The following is a 15,674-nucleotide window of genomic DNA, read 5'->3' as shown; positions in this document are numbered from 1 at the left end:
GTCTCTCTATATGGATTGGAAGATTGAATCCAGTAATCCAGTATATAGAGATCAGTCATCAATGAGGTTGGCGCATTAGTTGAGTGCGTAGTAATTTACTAGTATGTAAATACAGAAGAGTGAAAAGAGAGGTTATGACTCACGTGTTCACTTTTAAAAGTTTAAATTTCTTTCTATGCTATTTCAAATTATTTATTATAATATTATTCTATAACGAAGTTTAAAAACGTTTCGAAACGTCTAAACAGTTATAAGGTTTCGTTATAGTATTTTACTATATTTTTTCTACAATTTGGTATTTTTACAACAATCTTTGAGTAAAACAAAAAATAAAGCACAAAACGAAATGGGGCGAAAAGCTAAGTTTGATGGAACAGCTGTGCCAAGTGGTCGTGGGAAAAAAGCCAAGAAGCAAGGAGATCCAACATTTCCAAAAGGAGTTCTAGGTATGGAATATTGTAGACTAGCATTTGGTAACTGACATTACTTTAACATTTACAAGTTTTTAACAATTAACATGTACAATAACATAAAAGATAATGATTCTACATTCAAAAGTAATTTAAAAGTATAGTAAAATTTATAATGTATTATTTTATTTTGTAGTGAAAGAAGAAAAAGTATTAAGTCATCGGCAAAAACAACGTGCAAGGAAACGGTTGTTAAAACAACAAAGTCTGAAAGGAAAAATAAAAAAATCACAGGTGGAGAAACATGAAGAAACGAAATGTATAATAAATAAAAATGTAAATTCTTTTACTTAATACTTAAGCTTTATGCGTTAATGATACTCTTTGATAATATATACTTTTATAATGTTAGAACATTAGGAATACATCAAAAGAATTGACAAAAAAGAGGAAGAAGAAATCTTCTGAACCTAAACTTGTTAAAAATGGTAATTTAAGCAATGAAAATGACAAAATGCAGTTTGATGAAGATAGCAATATATCTAATGATGAATATGTAATGGAAAGTCATGAGCAGAAAAATACAAAAATCAAGTTAATGGATAGTGATATGGAGAATGAAAGTGATCTTTCAGGAAGTGATAAAGAATACAATGATACTAATGAGTTTGATGAAGATGAGGAAACAGAAGGGGATGATGATATGAATGAAGATGAAGAAGCAGTTAAGGATGATGACAATGATGATTTACTTCCTATAGAAAAAGCAAATAAGAGATTGAAGAAGAAGCAGGAAAAAGAACAGTAACTATTGTTTTTAATTGAACAAAACTGTACGTCATATTTCTCATTTATTTTTAACAATTTTTTAGGCAGCTGGCAGAAGAAGAGATGAATGATATGACTTCGCAACAATGTGTTTTCACTTTCCCTACCGAAGACGAACTTGCTGACATTACTGATCTTAAAGACGTGCAACAACGAATAAAAGATATTATTATGGTGTTGTCTGACTTTAAAAGATTACGCGAAGTGAATAGGTATGTTACTCGACACAAGCATTCAACAGCCTATTTTATGAAGAAGTTTTGTAGAAGTTAGCATCATCTTTTATTTTATAGATCGCGTTCGGAATATGTGGACATTCTTAGGCAGGACTTATGTACATATTATAGTTACAATAATTTTTTAATGGAAAGATTGATGCAAATATTTTCACTAGACGATTTGTTAGAATTTTTAGAAGCAAGCGAAGTTCAAAGACCTATGACGATACGAACAAACACGTTGAAGACGCGTCGCCGCGATTTGGCAGAGGTATTTATTAAATTTAATACAAAAGAAATATTTCATATATTTTTTATTGTATTTTCCAGTACACTACTAATAATTATATTTTAGGCTTTGATTAACAGAGGAGTTAATTTAGATCCCATAGGCAAATGGACCAAAATTGGATTAGTAGTGTATTCTTCACAAGTTCCAATGGGTGCAACACCAGAATACCTAGCAGGACATTATATTCTTCAGGGTGCATCTAGTTTTCTACCTGTTATGGCTTTAGATCCTAAGGAGAACGAAAGGATTTTGGATATGTGTGCTGCACCAGGGGGAAAGTCATCCCATATTGCGGCACTTATGAAAAACACAGGTGTACTATTCGCGAATGATGTGAACGAGGAAAGAATAAAGGCCGTTATTGGTAATTTCCATAGGCTTGGCATTGTGAATTCTGTAATTTGCACTTATGATGGACGAAAATTACCATCGGTAAATATTTTTTTTTTTTTTTACATAAATACCGTTTGTTTTAATACGAGGAGTACGTTGAATAAATCGTATAATTTTCAGGTTATTAAAGGTTTTGATAGAGTTTTATTGGATGCGCCGTGCACTGGTACTGGCGTTGTCTCGAAAGACCCGAGTGTTAAAACGAATAAAGATGAAGTAGATATACAACGTTGTTGTACGTTACAAAGGGAATTACTTTTAGCAGCTATAGACTGTGCTAATGCTCGTTCAGAATCAGGTGGATTCATTGTTTATTCCACGTGTTCGATTCTTCCGGAAGAGAACGAATGGGTTGTTGACTATGCTCTTAAGAAACGTGACGTTAAATTAGTACCTACTGGTTTAGAATTTGGAGCTGAAGGTTTTATTAATTATAGACATCATAGATTTCATCCTTCATTAAAGTTAACAAAACGATTTTATCCGCATGTACATAATATGGATGGATTTTTTGTAGCAAAATTAAAGAAATTTTCTAACATTGTTCAGAAAAAGAAGGATACTGAGGAAGAATCATTTGATTAATGTTAACGAAATAGGTTTAAACTAATGTCTTTACGACGATTACCGTAATATTCGGAAAACGTGCTGTTTAAGTAATCTGAATATATTAAAAATATATGTATGTACAGAATTTATATTTTACATTAAATTTTATGTATAAATTATATAGTTTTTTATAATTACATTGCTACATGCTGAATTACATATTGCTTGCATATGATTGAAAGAGTAAAAAACAATTAAACTTTCATTCAAAATAGTATGGAACATTAATAGATAAATCTATAAAATACATGATACTTCGTTCGTTAATGGAAAAATATACTTTTTAGTTGTTTCTCACAAAGTCTTTTTACCTCATCTGAAAGAAAACATTCTCATTAGTACATGTATTTTTAAATAGTAAATCAATAAGTAATAATGTAAATTATTTGACATAATTATATATGTACCTTCTATTTCAATTATACTTGCACTCTTTTGTTGAATAACTACGAAAAATTCCCTTAAATTTGATAATTTTCCAATAACCCAATAATCACTCATAGTTTTTATAATAATTTCACCGGCTTCTTTTAATCTGAAACACAGCAAAATATATTCCAATAAAAAATAATAGTTTACATCTATAATAAAATCCTACTATACAATATACTAACTTGTTTGTATCATTATATATGTCCGTGATAACTCTTAATACTTCAGGTGTTGTGAGGACATTAGAGCATCGTCTATTATCAAGATGTATTGTACTTTTATATGCTAAATTGAGTTTATTAAAATACAAATATTTTGTGCAAGATTCAGGTGTAACTATTACATGTTTAGCACACTGTTCTGCAACTGAACTAACAAGAGTAGTCAATTGTGGCCCAAGAAAACTATCAAGACTTTTAAAGAAATCTATTAATAAGTTTGTTTTACCTGCAAAGTAAGCATTTCAATTTTGTAGACTTTTAAGGCCTTAATACCAATAACAATATTATTTTGCAGAAAATACACTTACTGTCAACAAAAAGGCAAATAGTGGCACTTAATGCTCGATAAACTACTAAATACAGAGAGATTGGTTTTGTGGAATAATTTATAAACACTGTAGGAGATTTTCCAATTAAACTTGGATCATTAATACTAGATGGTCCAGTAACAAATCTGCAAATTTATATTATTTAGATTTATTATACTATTATACGTGGAAGAATAAACGAATATGAATGCACTAACTTTCCATAATGCGAAGTCGTAAATGGTGAAGGGGAATTTCTGGGCATTGAACCTCCATGCAGTTCTTTGTCAAGATGAGCTGGTAAAAGTGTACCTACTAAATAATGATAAACTACTTGCATGTCTTCAGGTTCTAACCCGCTCCTGAATAACAATACAACATTATTTCTCCTACTTCAATACATAATATTAATATATTAATTTTAATATTACTAACCATACAACTTGATCATTGTAAAGGAATGCTGTATACTTCACTTGGGAAAACATAGCTTCTATGAGATTCATAAAACACTGTACTTGTAAAAATGTTATTTTGTCAAGGGGTAAAAATTGCAAGCCTTGAAAAACATCCAAAATATCACTGTTATTCTTAAATAACAAGGACAGTATATACTGTGGAAAATACAATGGTTTTAAAACAAATATGCTAAAAAGTATACATATGTGTTACTGAATATATATTTACTCTTGAATAAAAATGTTCAAGTTTATGTTTCAGTAATGTTATAGAGCCACATTCAGGTTCATTAATGATTGTATCGAATGAGCCCATGAACAGTCTGAACATAACGTATGCCTGTTTTAATATAGCTTGACAAACACTGCTAGAAACTTCATCATTTTGATATTCTATATATTTATTACCATCTTTTTCTTTACACATATAAGGTACTCCAACAATCTATAAAATAATCCTATTAAATATTTAATCTTTCCATGTGGTAGAAAATTTATTTGACATAATTTATTTTTTATATATTATAGAAGACATACCATAACCATCCAAAAATTTGGTTCTGGTTGATAATATATTTGACGAGTTTTATGCGTGTGACAATAGTCACAAGGTTGTCCAGGATTAAACGATCTAAAAACATCAATATAATAACTTGAACCTAATGCATTAAAATAATACAGACTTTAACATAGAAATATAATTGTGATTATACGTACTCTGCAAATTTAATAATTGCTTCACTGAGCCCTATATTTTTTATTTGAACGTCTAAATCTCTTTCTGGATAATAATAAAGTATTTTTTTCTCTTCCTGTACAGAGGGTACACAGTGACTTGTTTATGGTATACGCATATCGAGTAAAATTTTGTAATTTCCTAAATAGTTTACTGTCAAATTTGTTGTACTTGCCTCCCCTTCTTTCTTTGCATACGTTCCATTGAATATATAAAAATGTTCCAGAGTAACCTCAGTTTTTGATGTCATTTTGACAAGCAACGTAAAAGAACGATCTATTATCTTCTTTCGTATAAGTTATAAAAATATCAACAAACACAGTGATGAATTAATTTGAAAGTAATTTATTTACATTTATTCTTGCATAAACATCTCAAGTACCGAATGAAAAATAGCCTCATCCCTCGAACCCTTGAGTACTTTGATAAATTGTTTTGAAAACTTGACAGATACTGAGATGGCAGCACAGTTTACTATTCCGTTTTGATACATGTTTATAGGAAGCATTAATACGCTGCTGTTTATGCAACTTAGCATTTCTATTTGTTATTATTTGCAAGAATCCATTTCTTTTATTCCTATCTAAAAAATAATTTTATAAAATCCAGACATTTGTATTAAAACCCAAAATCTTTGGACTTGAATATGAATTTTCAGTCTCTGATTTCTTTCTTTCAATCTTAGCCGTGGCAATTGCCTCTCTTATGCACCACACATGTGCATATTTTGTTCACATGTGATGACTCAACTCGGTGAACGAAATGGGAACAAAGGTGGATGATCGTAATAGAATACAAGTTCAAATTTAGCGCGTAAAAGGAAATTGAAAAGAAAATACGCTAAAGTAATGTCATCCGTTTTGATGTCTCGAGTCTCGAATCGTTCGTATTTGTTAGGTGGCTTTCGCTTCTCGAAGCCGGCCGGTTAGCCAATATTTTTGCTGAGTTGGATTGTTGTTTACATCCTGGAGCTGCTCTTTGTCCAGTAAATTCATCCGCGAGAGGAGAGGAGTAGCGAAAAATTCTCGTGTGAAATTCGTCACGCTGGCATCCCTACACCAGTGATGAACTTTCATGGGATTTTTCCCCCGTAGGATTCCTTTCTGCGCATACGTAAGTGACGTCATGGCTACATGTCGTCTGCTACCATACACGTATCTTAAACGCAAGAGGAGGTGCATGTGTAAGGGGCCATTACAGCTTTCCCGCGTTTTTTAACGGAACAAAATTGGAAAAAGTTTTAGTGCCCGCGAGTGAGAATAAGGAAAGATGGATGATCAATCACACCATCCACATCAGGTATCATTGAGGGAAAAAAGAAGACGTCAAAAAGGAAAGTATTCCAACATTCATGGTTAAATATTAATATTTTTAAAAGTTGGTTCTTGAAAAGCTCTCTACACGGCGTGTAATAAAGTTCTTGTATAAGTTCTTCCATTCTTATAAATGAAAGCACAACTATCACTAATGATAAGCTGCTTTGTGCTTTAGTGAAATATATATATGCATATATGAGCGTGTGTATATGTATATGTTATAAATCAGTAATTTTCTTTTGTTTCAGCAACTTTCTGGAATTTATTTCTGTGATCGGACTACGGTGATTTCTGCAGTTTTCCTTATCCTAGCAACAAATGTTGGTATTGATGTAATAAATCAGCTGCACACGTAAAAACTAAATAAATAATGAATTGTTTTCCACTTTTTATTGTACATTTATGCTGTTTTCCTTCATAAAAACTTTTCTCTTTTCTTGTAACTTCCTTACTGGGATCCAACGGTATCCTAAATTCTAGTTAAGTATATACGGCAGTGAGGACTGTAGCGCTCGCTCCAGTGCGCATGATCAGGAAAATCCCACGAAAGTCCACCTCTGCCCTACACTACCAAAGTCCAATCTCCCTTCTAGTGTTTTCCGATCGCCTGAATCGCGCGGACTGACCAGGACGGTTGATAACGATGAAGGTGACTGTGACCACGCTCAGTGACGACATCTTCGTCCTAGATGTTAGCGAGGAACTGGAATTGGAGAATTTCAAGGCATTCTGTGAGATCGAGAGCGGCGTCCCAGCACACGAGATCGTGATCGCATTCAACGGTCTCCCCCTGATGGACGATAAAAAATCGCTGAGGGATCATGGGATCAGGGACGGTGACGCGGTGATTTTGCAGCACATGCACCAGAGCGGCACCAACTTGAACCTTCACCCCTTTAACGGAGGTCAGCTTCAATACCGCACCATTATTTAACGCGGCGATCGAGGCGGGTCGTGAGGTTAGCTTTTCGGCTTCGATTTACGTTTTCAATCACTCTGTATTGTTCACATCGCTCGAGCAGATCTCACTTGAGAGCTAAGACTCCGTCATCCACACACACTGCACGATCCCAGTGCATTCCAAACTCGGATCGACTCACTCGACTGAGCATGCAACCCTACGTTTAGTTATGTTTGTTTTTCGTTCTGTTATCAAAACAGTTTGCTTCAGTTGTACACGAAACGAAAGATTTTGGCTGCCAAAAACCGTTTCCTCGACCAAGAACTGTGCAGAGCATGAATGTTGCTTTTACAGTCTTGTTTTGTGCATTGGCTCTTGTATATTATAAAGTGATTTTCATCTCTTTTATCGAAGAAAACAGCAGAGTAGTCAAATGCTATGGAAGTAATAATTGCACAGGTCTCTTGAAGAGCCAAAATATTTTGCTATAGTTACATTATTTTTTAGATTATCTTCTGAATCTTTATAAAACCTTTCAGTTATTCTGCATGGTTTTGTTAATGCAGACAGAATGATTGAAAAAGCTTTGCACAGCAGTTGATTTAATGATAGTTTATTGCAATGCGTTTGTCTCATGAGTTATTTAAGAGCGCCTTCTGCATATTAAAGAAGAGAATGTATTAAATTCCAAGATACGTCACTCTAGCTGTTCCCATGTTGGACTTCAGTTCCATCAGAGTGCCAGGAGCATCAAATAATAGACAACCTACCACCTCAAATAATGCTGTAAGAATACAAAATCCTAGAAGTGAGGATGATCCAGCAATGATAAGAGATATGTTCTTAGCTAATCCGGATCAGCTAGCATTGCTCGAACAGAATAATCCTAGACTAGCTGATGCCTTGCTAACTGGAAATCTTGGTGAGTTTTGACTAAATATATTTTTAAATCTGCATTTTACAATTCTGAGACCGTGTTTTAATTTAAAAATTTTATGGTTTATAGACATATTTTCCACTGTACTCAGAGAGCAAATAAAAGCTCGAGAAGAGCGTCAGGCTCAAAAATTGAGGATGATGAATGCAGATCCATTTGATACAGAAGCACAGAGGCTAATTGCAGATGAAATTAGGCACAAAAATATTGAAGCCAACATGGCAGCTGCAATGGAATACAATCCAGAAACGTTTGGAACAGTTGTTATGTTATATATTAATTGTAAAGTCAATGGATTTCCTGTTACAGCATTTATTGATTCAGGTATGTATCCATTTTTCTTATTTATATTTGAAATTAACCAACAGAAAGTAATGAAACTTTTAAATTCATATGACAAATATTTGATATTACCATTGGATTGGAGACAAGATTATTTTTAAATATCTTTGTTTGACTGCATTCAGTTAGTGGGTGTCTATTTTTAAATTTCTTGCATTTTGAAAGTCATTCTTTATAGTGTGGTTCTTCATAGAGGGAGCAGTTTAATTTTAGACATTGGAATCTGCACTCTCATACGAGTCATATTTTTGTACTTTTAAATAGTCTTGATTCTTTAATCTAAAAGACTCCCATCAAAAAGACTTTTCTATGACATTCGGTAAAACAGTAATAAAAATAATTATGTTTATCTATAATATTCGTTAAAACGATAATATAATAAATTAGGTGCACAAACAACTATAATGTCTGCTGCCTGTGCTGAAAGGTGCCATATAATGCGACTAGTTGATACAAGGTGGGATGGAGTGGCCAAGGGTGTTGGAACTCAACGCATTATAGGACGTATACATATGGTACAAATCCAGATTGGTAATGATCACTTGACAACATCATTCAGTGTTCTTGAAGAACAATCTATGGACATGTTACTGGGTTTGGATATGCTGAAGAGGCATCAGTGTTGCATAGACTTGAAGAAAAATGTTCTGAAGATAGGCACCACTGGCACTGAAACATCATTTTTAGCAGAAGGTGAATTTGTTAAGAATATCAGTCATTCTTTTATTTATTGTTGTACTATATAGATGTTTTTCCTCAGGTGAGTTGCCCGAGTGTTCAAGGTTGAGCGGCAACAATGAAGGGATCTTTGATGATAGAGAACTTCAAAGAGCTTTTGAGGACAGTTCTAGAGAAGCAAAGAAGCAACGTCAGCAAAATGGTACGTATGTATCTGTACAGGTTATCCTCTCTCACTCTCTTTTTTTCTCCATAATAATTCTTTCCAAGTATTTATCGCCAATGAAATAGGGATAAGTAAATTCCTATAGCTACTAATTAGGGGTGCGCGAGAACCCGAAATATCGGGTCGGGTCGGGAACACAAAATTTTTTCGGGATCGGGACGAGTACCCGAAAGTTTCGAGATTCTCGAATTTTCGGGATTCTCGAAAGAGTCGAAATTCTCGAAATAATCGAGAACCCACTAATCATTTATATTTGTTTTAATGTATATAAGAGCTTCTTGCCTGTATGTTAATGAATAATAATAATAATATATTCATGGGTTTGAGTTATTTATTCTAGGTGTTTGCAACAAATTATGTTATTTTACTTTTTACTTATATTTTTAAGAAATTTAGAAATAGTCCACAAATAAGTAATAAGTATAATTATTTATTGTAAATTTTCATGTAAAAAAGCCACTATTTCGACATTTTCTGTCAGCAATCTTGTTTGACTCGTTATAATATTTCCAACTGTAAAAAATAGTCGTTCACTAGGCACGTAGTCATACGTTTGTTCACATCAGGTCACATGATTCTTAGAATCCGTGTTTCCAATAACTTCACGAAAATTGGTAGAAGAAATTGAAAGAATGTTGTCCATCACGAATTCGTTTCAAGAGTCTCAACAATTTTCGGGAATCTCGAAATATTCGGGAGCTCGTCCCGACCCGATTCGTCTCGACCATCGGGTTCTCGCACACCACCCCTATTACTAATACATTTTTCTCCTATCCAGGAAAATCCAAATAACAAGAACCAGGTCCTTCAATTTGCCTGGACTGATGTTTCTAATAAACTGAGAGTCGATCACTTCCCCTTACGTATTCGTGAATTTATTTATCGTGTGTTCAAAAGCAGAAAGAGTGCCTTTTCTGTGTGCTTTGTAGACGGTCAAGGAAGCAATAATCCAACCGGGATGTCGAGCAGACCAACTGCACTAGAAACAACACTCCAGTCTCAAGATCCTTTTACGGAGGAAACAGTCGAGGAAATCGTGGCCTTGGGTTTTACCAGGGCGCAAGTTATCGCGGAATTGCGCAGATTTCATGGAGATAAAACACAAGCCACTGCTGTGTTATTCCTGAAATCGTTAAAATTTGAAGGCAACGAAGAAGGAGAACTGAACTTTTAAATCTTCGAATAGCAAATCGAAGAGATAAGAGAATTTGTAATTTTTTTTGGTAGCGATTTTCAATAACAATGATTATACATTTGATGCACCAAATGACCAATAACGCTCAGACAGAGATGATATCACATCTGTGCTCTGGTATCTAACTATAATTACCGCAATACGCATAAGTTTAGGAACAACATAGAAAGAATTATAAGGTTCTAAGTTAGTCGACTAGTTCTTTTATTTGTGGAGGTAAATCAGAAGTTGTGTCACGTTCGTCGGCGCTCTTAATACTTTCAACTAGTTCAAATCCATTTAGGAAATGGAGACGCGAAAGCATAGTTTTTGTTTACGAACGTCCCAGGCTTCGCGACCAAATCAGCTTGTCTCTGGAAGTTAGTTCCTCCGTAATTTATTGAGTAAATAAACCTTGTAATGCTAAATGATCGTTAAAGATCAAACAGTCCAAGGGTTTTCCATTTATTTTTTTCTATTTTACGAGGCAGGAAAGAAAACACAAGCAAAACTCACGAGTGGGAACCTTTTATTATACTTTTAGGTGACCGTTCATTGAGTTTGCACAACGGACAACATGAATTTTGTACTGTTACTACCTGTTTAGGGTATATGGTATTTTTCTGTATTTTCTTTATTATATCGATTAAAAAAAAAAGGAAGAAAATATAACAACGTAATTCACCCGTGTTTCTATTCTGGTGCGTATTCCTTTTAATAGTCATTCTACAAACGTGTCACGTGTCAATAATTTACACTAATTTTGGAATAAATAATTGTTTAATGTACAAGTAAATTTAATATTTGATAATCGTAGTTCCTTGGTTGAAGATTAATTTTTACTATATTAATAACATCCATAAACTCATTTTTAAAAATAGTATTTATATTCTTTGCTTTACAATTATACAACAATGTCAAATGCAAAAATACATATGCATAAACAGTTTTACATATGAAACAAAATTCGAGTGATTGTTGCGAGAGATGATTCGTTATACGGTTGATCCCCGGTACACCGAAGGCTCCGTCTGGATCTCTGCTCAATTATGGCAAATCTGGTCACACTGATATGATTTCTATCTCCTGTGCGTGGACTTCAGAGGTCTGAATGTCTGATCCATCTGATAACAGTCTTAACTCGATGCTGATAATAGAGCTAGGCCGACTAGGATTTGTAAATTGCAGATCTTCATATGAAGAGTGTCAGGTTCAAACGGGATTAAGGAGGTATTCTATTGTAAATCTTTGAAAAAATCGATTTCTTTTTACATTTTTTTAAAAAATGAAGTTTAGAAAATGTGTGTACAGAACCCGATGTTCAAACTCTTTTTTATTTTATATTTTTTTAGTCCACGAAAGTGATAAAAATTGAAAATTGAACTTCAAAGTGATGTATTTTTTAAATTATTGATTTTTTTTCTTTCATTTTAGTATCTGCTATAGTCAAACTCATTCTAATTAAGAATCTATTTTCATTTTCTATTTTAAAAGTGCAGAATGGCTGAAATCATGCAAATCACAAGACGCCGTTTTTTTTACTATGTTTTAGAATATGTATAATGTTTAATTATTAATATTTTACTTCGAAAAAATTTGCACATATTACATATGTATTGATAAATATGTGAGATATTTTGACAAAAAAAATTGGATGGATCGGATTCGTTAAAATGGATCATAGGATAAATAAGGTGACAATGAAACAGGTTTTACATAGTCCAATCATTATTTATGGGAGCTCGTTGTTTGCCCACTTAATCTCTATCATTTTCCCGGTACGAACAGATTCCACGCATGCAGAAGCAATCTTGCTGACTGCCAGAGTTTCTTTGGGCAGCACAGCCATTTCATCCTTGCCATGGACAATGTTGATAAAATGTTCTAGTTCCCTGCGATATCCGTGCATGAATCTACTAGCAAATGAATACCAAATGGGGGCTTGGCTGGGCCCCTGAAGACCACTCTGCAGGGTAACACCAGAAAGGGGACGTTCGTTGTCTGCAGTTAGTACACCTTTCTGACCGAACACTTCAAGACGCTGATCGTATCCATAACAACTGTTTCGTGACACGTCGATCACCCCCAAGGTACCGGATGGAAAATAAAGGGTTACTACTACTGTGTCATAGTCACCTATGGCTTTAATTTCCGGAATGTGTGCATGAGCTTGAACAGCAACCTGCAATTAAACATTTGCATAGAAGAATAGTTAGGTGTTTATAACTATAAGGTGTGCTTATTATTTTAAACAGAGAAAGCTAATAAAAGTCCAATATTTTAGGGTTTGCTTAATTACCAAATGGTAGAGTGAAGTATTCACTACTGATATAATAGGTTTGATTAAATGGTTTATAGTAATGATTCTTAATTGCTTACAGTGCTCATGGACTCTTTCTTGTTTGTAAAATTAACTGTTTGAAAATATTGTCAGAGAATTTTGGATTTTAGTTTCGTCTTAGTAAAGTACTTCTGCCAGCATTTGGAAGTTTTCAAAGATATCAGCATTATTTTTTTTGTTTAGCTAGAAGCCTGCCAAATTTTGTTGATGTTACAAAAGATTATTACCTTAATTGGGTATTCCCCAAGAATCCAAGTTATTATGTCAAGGTCATGGACTATGCAGTCATGGAATATACCTCCAGACATTTTCAAATATTCCAAGGTTGGGAGAGGAGAATCCCTAGCTACAGTTTTAATGACCTGAACGTGTCCAACTTCGCCGTTTCTGACTCTGTGCTTGACTGCTGAATAGCTAGGATCGAAACGCCTGTTGAAGGCACAGAACAACGGTTTGCCGACCTTCTTTGCAGTCTCGTAACATTTTAGACTGCTCACGGGATCTTCAGCCACCGGTTTCTCGCAAAAGACCGCCTTTTTCGCTTCTAGTGCACTCTTCACGATCGCTTCGTGAGTGTATGTAGGTGACGCGACCACAACCGCGTCCACGCTAAATGATAAAGAATGATTTCAATTCTTAATCAAATATTTGGATCCTCTAATACATTTCATATCTAGTCGAGCAAAAATTCAGTAATAGAATTACTCTAGTATATCCTTGAAAAGTTTGAAAGGTGTAGAAAGCTTTTAAAGAGTTCTGAATAATACTATAATAATAATAATTTATAAATAGAAATATACAACGAAAATGAACTGTACTTTCAAACTTTCTGACAATCTTGATAAAAAAGGTGATACTTACTTTGGATCATTATGTACTCTATCCGATTGTTTACTGTTTAAGAAGGTAACGTTATCCAGGTGCCAGTAGTCCCTCAAGTTCTTCCAGTTAGATTCAACATCGTCGACGATATACAACAACTTCACGCGAGGATTAGTAACAATGTTAGATAAATGAATGGTTCCAGCGCGACCGATACCGAACAGGGCAAGCTTCAATATTGGTTGATGTAAGTCTTTCTTCAACGCGATATCTTCCAAGTATCTGTAATGACATCAATATCACTTTCCAGTAACTGAAGAAAATGAAAGTCTCAAAGAAGTGGAGCACCATTTAAGGATCGGATCGAAAAATCTGGTATTCCTTTTCTTAGCATAGGAATTGAAGAAAAAGCTAGTTATTGCAGAATTTTCTTGGTATTGTACTTGAACGTTTCACATTTTCTCGCTTTTAATAGATAAAATATTCAACAGAAAATATTAAAATCAGAAAAAACATATTTTCTTTTTTCAAAAATATAATGATATTAATGACTCATATATAAAATTGTACAACTCTACCAATGGTAATACTTTTTATCTGTTATATTCTATAACTGCCGAAAAAGTAAAAAATTTGTTTAAACGTTCATCATTGGCGAAGAATAAAAACTGTTAAATTACTCACTTCTGATAAAGATAGTCCTGCTCGGGCGGCGAGGATTGCGGCTTCGTAAACGGTGATATGACATCTTTGAATTTTAGCGTTGCCATGATTTTAAGTTGACGAGCAGGTTATTTGCAAACTATAAGTACCAGTTAATACGAAATTCACAATACTTACCGAAAATGAATGATGGGTGACTAATAAGCTCTTGTATATAATCAAATCAGTTGACAAGGTGGGGAGAGAACTCACGAATCTATGACGTAAATTACATATGAGGTTCAGCAGCACCATATTTTTATATCTCAAAAGATTGTCGTTCAAAGGCCACGTCTTTTTACAAAGATTGCTTAACTTGTTTGTGATGATTTATCAATTATTACAGAAAGGCTCGGAAAAGTTCCATATGGAAACAAACTGCAGATATACGCGTGAAAGAATCATCTTCGTTAATAGAAGTTGGATGTTTCTTTCTTGAAAGGTTGAGCCAAAGCTTTTTTGTACAAGCGTAAAGGGTCGGTCTCATAAATCTTTGTCGAGTAAGTAACAGTTAGTATATTCCAGTCGAGTTGGATTTTTTACTGGAAAAAATTCCGAACTTGAATTTTATTGCATAGCATTGCCAAAAATATTTAAAAACATAAAACTGGCTATAAATCGTTAGAAAAAAGCATTAAAAATTAAACACAGCTACACTGTACAGTATATTGGAGAAAAGATGGATGTCATATATTCATACAAGATACTCTTGAGCCGTTAGATGCGAGGTCTAATTGAAAATATTTTTAGTGGTGCCACCATGTTTACAGTCAAACTTCATTTTAATAAAATGATTGATTAAAGTCTTTAATTTTATTTTTTATATACCCATTCTAGTCATAAGTTCTGTCAGTACCTTAATCGTGTATAGCAAAAAAATAATAGCCGATAGAAGATTAAATTTTGTATATTCTAAATTTAGACAAAAAATGATATAAAAAGGTATCTTATATTGATAATACATTATTCTTAATTAGGGGACGTTGAGAGATGAGTAGAGATAATCATCTGAGCTTTTATCAACATCACACTTTTGTTCATTTTAGATGGGTTTGGAGAATGAATAAAATATAGCTCTAAGTTTTATACAATCTTATTAACATAAATTTAACACATGGCATTGTAAGGTTGAGGGCTAAATCAATTTAAAAAGTTACTAGAAGTATAAAAAATGAGCACTTTTCCTATTTTTCTTTTAAAAAGTTCTATTATTAAAAACATATTTTTATATGAAGGCAATTTTACTTGAGTTTTACTAGGATACTTAGATTATCCTAGCGCTGAGCCAGGCTCTATTTGACCTAAAGCTGACCTGTTTACATTTTATAGT

General features: G+C 33.6%; 4 protein-coding genes across 7 annotated transcripts; 2 read left to right on the top strand and 2 right to left on the bottom strand.

The window, feature by feature from the left end:
- Positions 1-121: 121 nt before the first annotated feature.
- Positions 122-2,794, top strand: LOC143351416 (28S rRNA (cytosine(4447)-C(5))-methyltransferase). 2 transcript variants are annotated; one of them, XM_076782884.1, is made up of 7 exons: positions 122-446; positions 607-746; positions 823-1,214; positions 1,283-1,450; positions 1,532-1,727; positions 1,812-2,180; positions 2,262-2,794. In XM_076782884.1, the coding sequence occupies exons 1-7, from the start codon at positions 347-349 to the stop codon at positions 2,724-2,726; spliced, it is 1,830 nt and encodes a 609-aa protein (XP_076638999.1). In that variant the 5' UTR covers positions 122-346; the 3' UTR covers positions 2,727-2,794. The 2 variants fall into 2 exon arrangements, with proteins under 2 accessions (XP_076638999.1, XP_076639000.1); XM_076782885.1 differs by lacking the exon at positions 122-446 and having other exon boundaries at positions 730-746; positions 831-1,214.
- Positions 2,795-2,929: 135 nt separating this feature from the next.
- On the bottom strand, positions 2,930-6,047 carry Ccz1 (vacuolar fusion protein CCZ1). The gene is made up of 10 exons (XM_076782894.1): positions 5,077-6,047; positions 4,887-4,977; positions 4,707-4,800; positions 4,399-4,614; positions 4,147-4,325; positions 3,930-4,073; positions 3,712-3,857; positions 3,365-3,629; positions 3,158-3,285; positions 2,930-3,066 (listed from the first exon to the last, which is right to left on the bottom strand). Exons 1-10 carry the CDS (start codon positions 5,153-5,155, stop codon positions 3,014-3,016), a joined length of 1,395 nt encoding a protein of 464 aa, XP_076639009.1. The 5' UTR covers positions 5,156-6,047; the 3' UTR covers positions 2,930-3,013.
- Positions 6,048-6,775: 728 nt separating this feature from the next.
- On the top strand, positions 6,776-14,488 carry Rngo (DNA damage inducible 1 homolog rngo). 3 transcript variants are annotated; one of them, XM_076784015.1, is made up of 6 exons: positions 6,776-7,126; positions 7,829-8,044; positions 8,129-8,383; positions 8,789-9,094; positions 9,162-9,281; positions 10,084-10,228. In XM_076784015.1, the coding sequence occupies exons 1-6, from the start codon at positions 6,865-6,867 to the stop codon at positions 10,095-10,097; spliced, it is 1,173 nt and encodes a 390-aa protein (XP_076640130.1). In that variant the 5' UTR covers positions 6,776-6,864; the 3' UTR covers positions 10,098-10,228. The 3 variants fall into 3 exon arrangements, with proteins under 3 accessions (XP_076640130.1, XP_076640129.1, XP_076640131.1); XM_076784014.1 differs by lacking the exon at positions 10,084-10,228 and adding an exon at positions 10,235-14,488 and having other exon boundaries at positions 6,779-7,126; XM_076784016.1 differs by lacking the exon at positions 10,084-10,228 and adding an exon at positions 10,235-14,488 and having other exon boundaries at positions 7,038-7,180.
- Positions 12,190-14,502, bottom strand: LOC143351925 (inositol 2-dehydrogenase). The gene is made up of 4 exons (XM_076784018.1): positions 14,327-14,502; positions 13,682-13,924; positions 13,048-13,429; positions 12,190-12,661 (listed from the first exon to the last, which is right to left on the bottom strand). The coding sequence occupies exons 1-4, from the start codon at positions 14,410-14,412 to the stop codon at positions 12,212-12,214; spliced, it is 1,161 nt and encodes a 386-aa protein (XP_076640133.1). The 5' UTR covers positions 14,413-14,502; the 3' UTR covers positions 12,190-12,211.
- Between the last annotated feature and the right edge of the window lie 1,172 nt (positions 14,503-15,674).

The sequence above is a fragment of the Colletes latitarsis genome, chromosome 2, assembly GCF_051014445.1.
Source record: "Colletes latitarsis isolate SP2378_abdomen chromosome 2, iyColLati1, whole genome shotgun sequence".
Taxonomy (NCBI): Eukaryota; Metazoa; Arthropoda; class Insecta; order Hymenoptera; family Colletidae; genus Colletes; species Colletes latitarsis.
Note: the sequence above shows the minus strand (reverse complement) of the source record. Positions and strands in the feature narration are given on the sequence as shown.

Bases quoted from the DNA above. Each gene is read 5' to 3' on its own strand.
- LOC143351416 (XM_076782884.1), top strand. From the start codon at position 347: ATGGGGCGAAAAGCTAAGTTTGATGGAACAGCTGTGCCAAGTGGTCGT. The intron at 447-606 runs GTATGGAATATT...TTTATTTTGTAG, and splicing joins ATTTCCAAAAGGAGTTCTAG to TGAAAGAAGAAAAAGTATTA. The intron at 1,451-1,531 runs GTATGTTACTCG...TTTATTTTATAG, and splicing joins AGATTACGCGAAGTGAATAG to ATCGCGTTCGGAATATGTGG.
- Ccz1 (XM_076782894.1), bottom strand. From the start codon at position 5,155: ATGACATCAAAAACTGAGGTTACTCTGGAACATTTTTATATATTCAAT. The intron at 4,978-5,076 runs GTACAACAAATT...CTGTACAGGAAG, and splicing joins AAAGAAAGAAGGGGAGGCAA to AGAAAAAAATACTTTATTAT. The intron at 3,286-3,364 runs GTTAGTATATTG...GCTGTGTTTCAG, and splicing joins ATATATAATGATACAAACAA to ATTAAAAGAAGCCGGTGAAA.
- Rngo (XM_076784014.1), top strand. From the start codon at position 6,865: ATGAAGGTGACTGTGACCACGCTCAGTGACGACATCTTCGTCCTAGAT. The intron at 8,384-8,788 runs GTATGTATCCAT...ATAATAAATTAG, and splicing joins TACAGCATTTATTGATTCAG to GTGCACAAACAACTATAATG. The intron at 9,095-9,161 runs GTGAATTTGTTA...GTTTTTCCTCAG, and splicing joins AACATCATTTTTAGCAGAAG to GTGAGTTGCCCGAGTGTTCA.
- LOC143351925 (XM_076784018.1), bottom strand. From the start codon at position 14,412: ATGGCAACGCTAAAATTCAAAGATGTCATATCACCGTTTACGAAGCCG. The intron at 13,925-14,326 runs GTGAGTAATTTA...ATGTCATTACAG, and splicing joins CAGGACTATCTTTATCAGAA to ATACTTGGAAGATATCGCGT. The intron at 12,662-13,047 runs GTAATAATCTTT...GTTTAATTGCAG, and splicing joins TTGGGGAATACCCAATTAAG to GTTGCTGTTCAAGCTCATGC.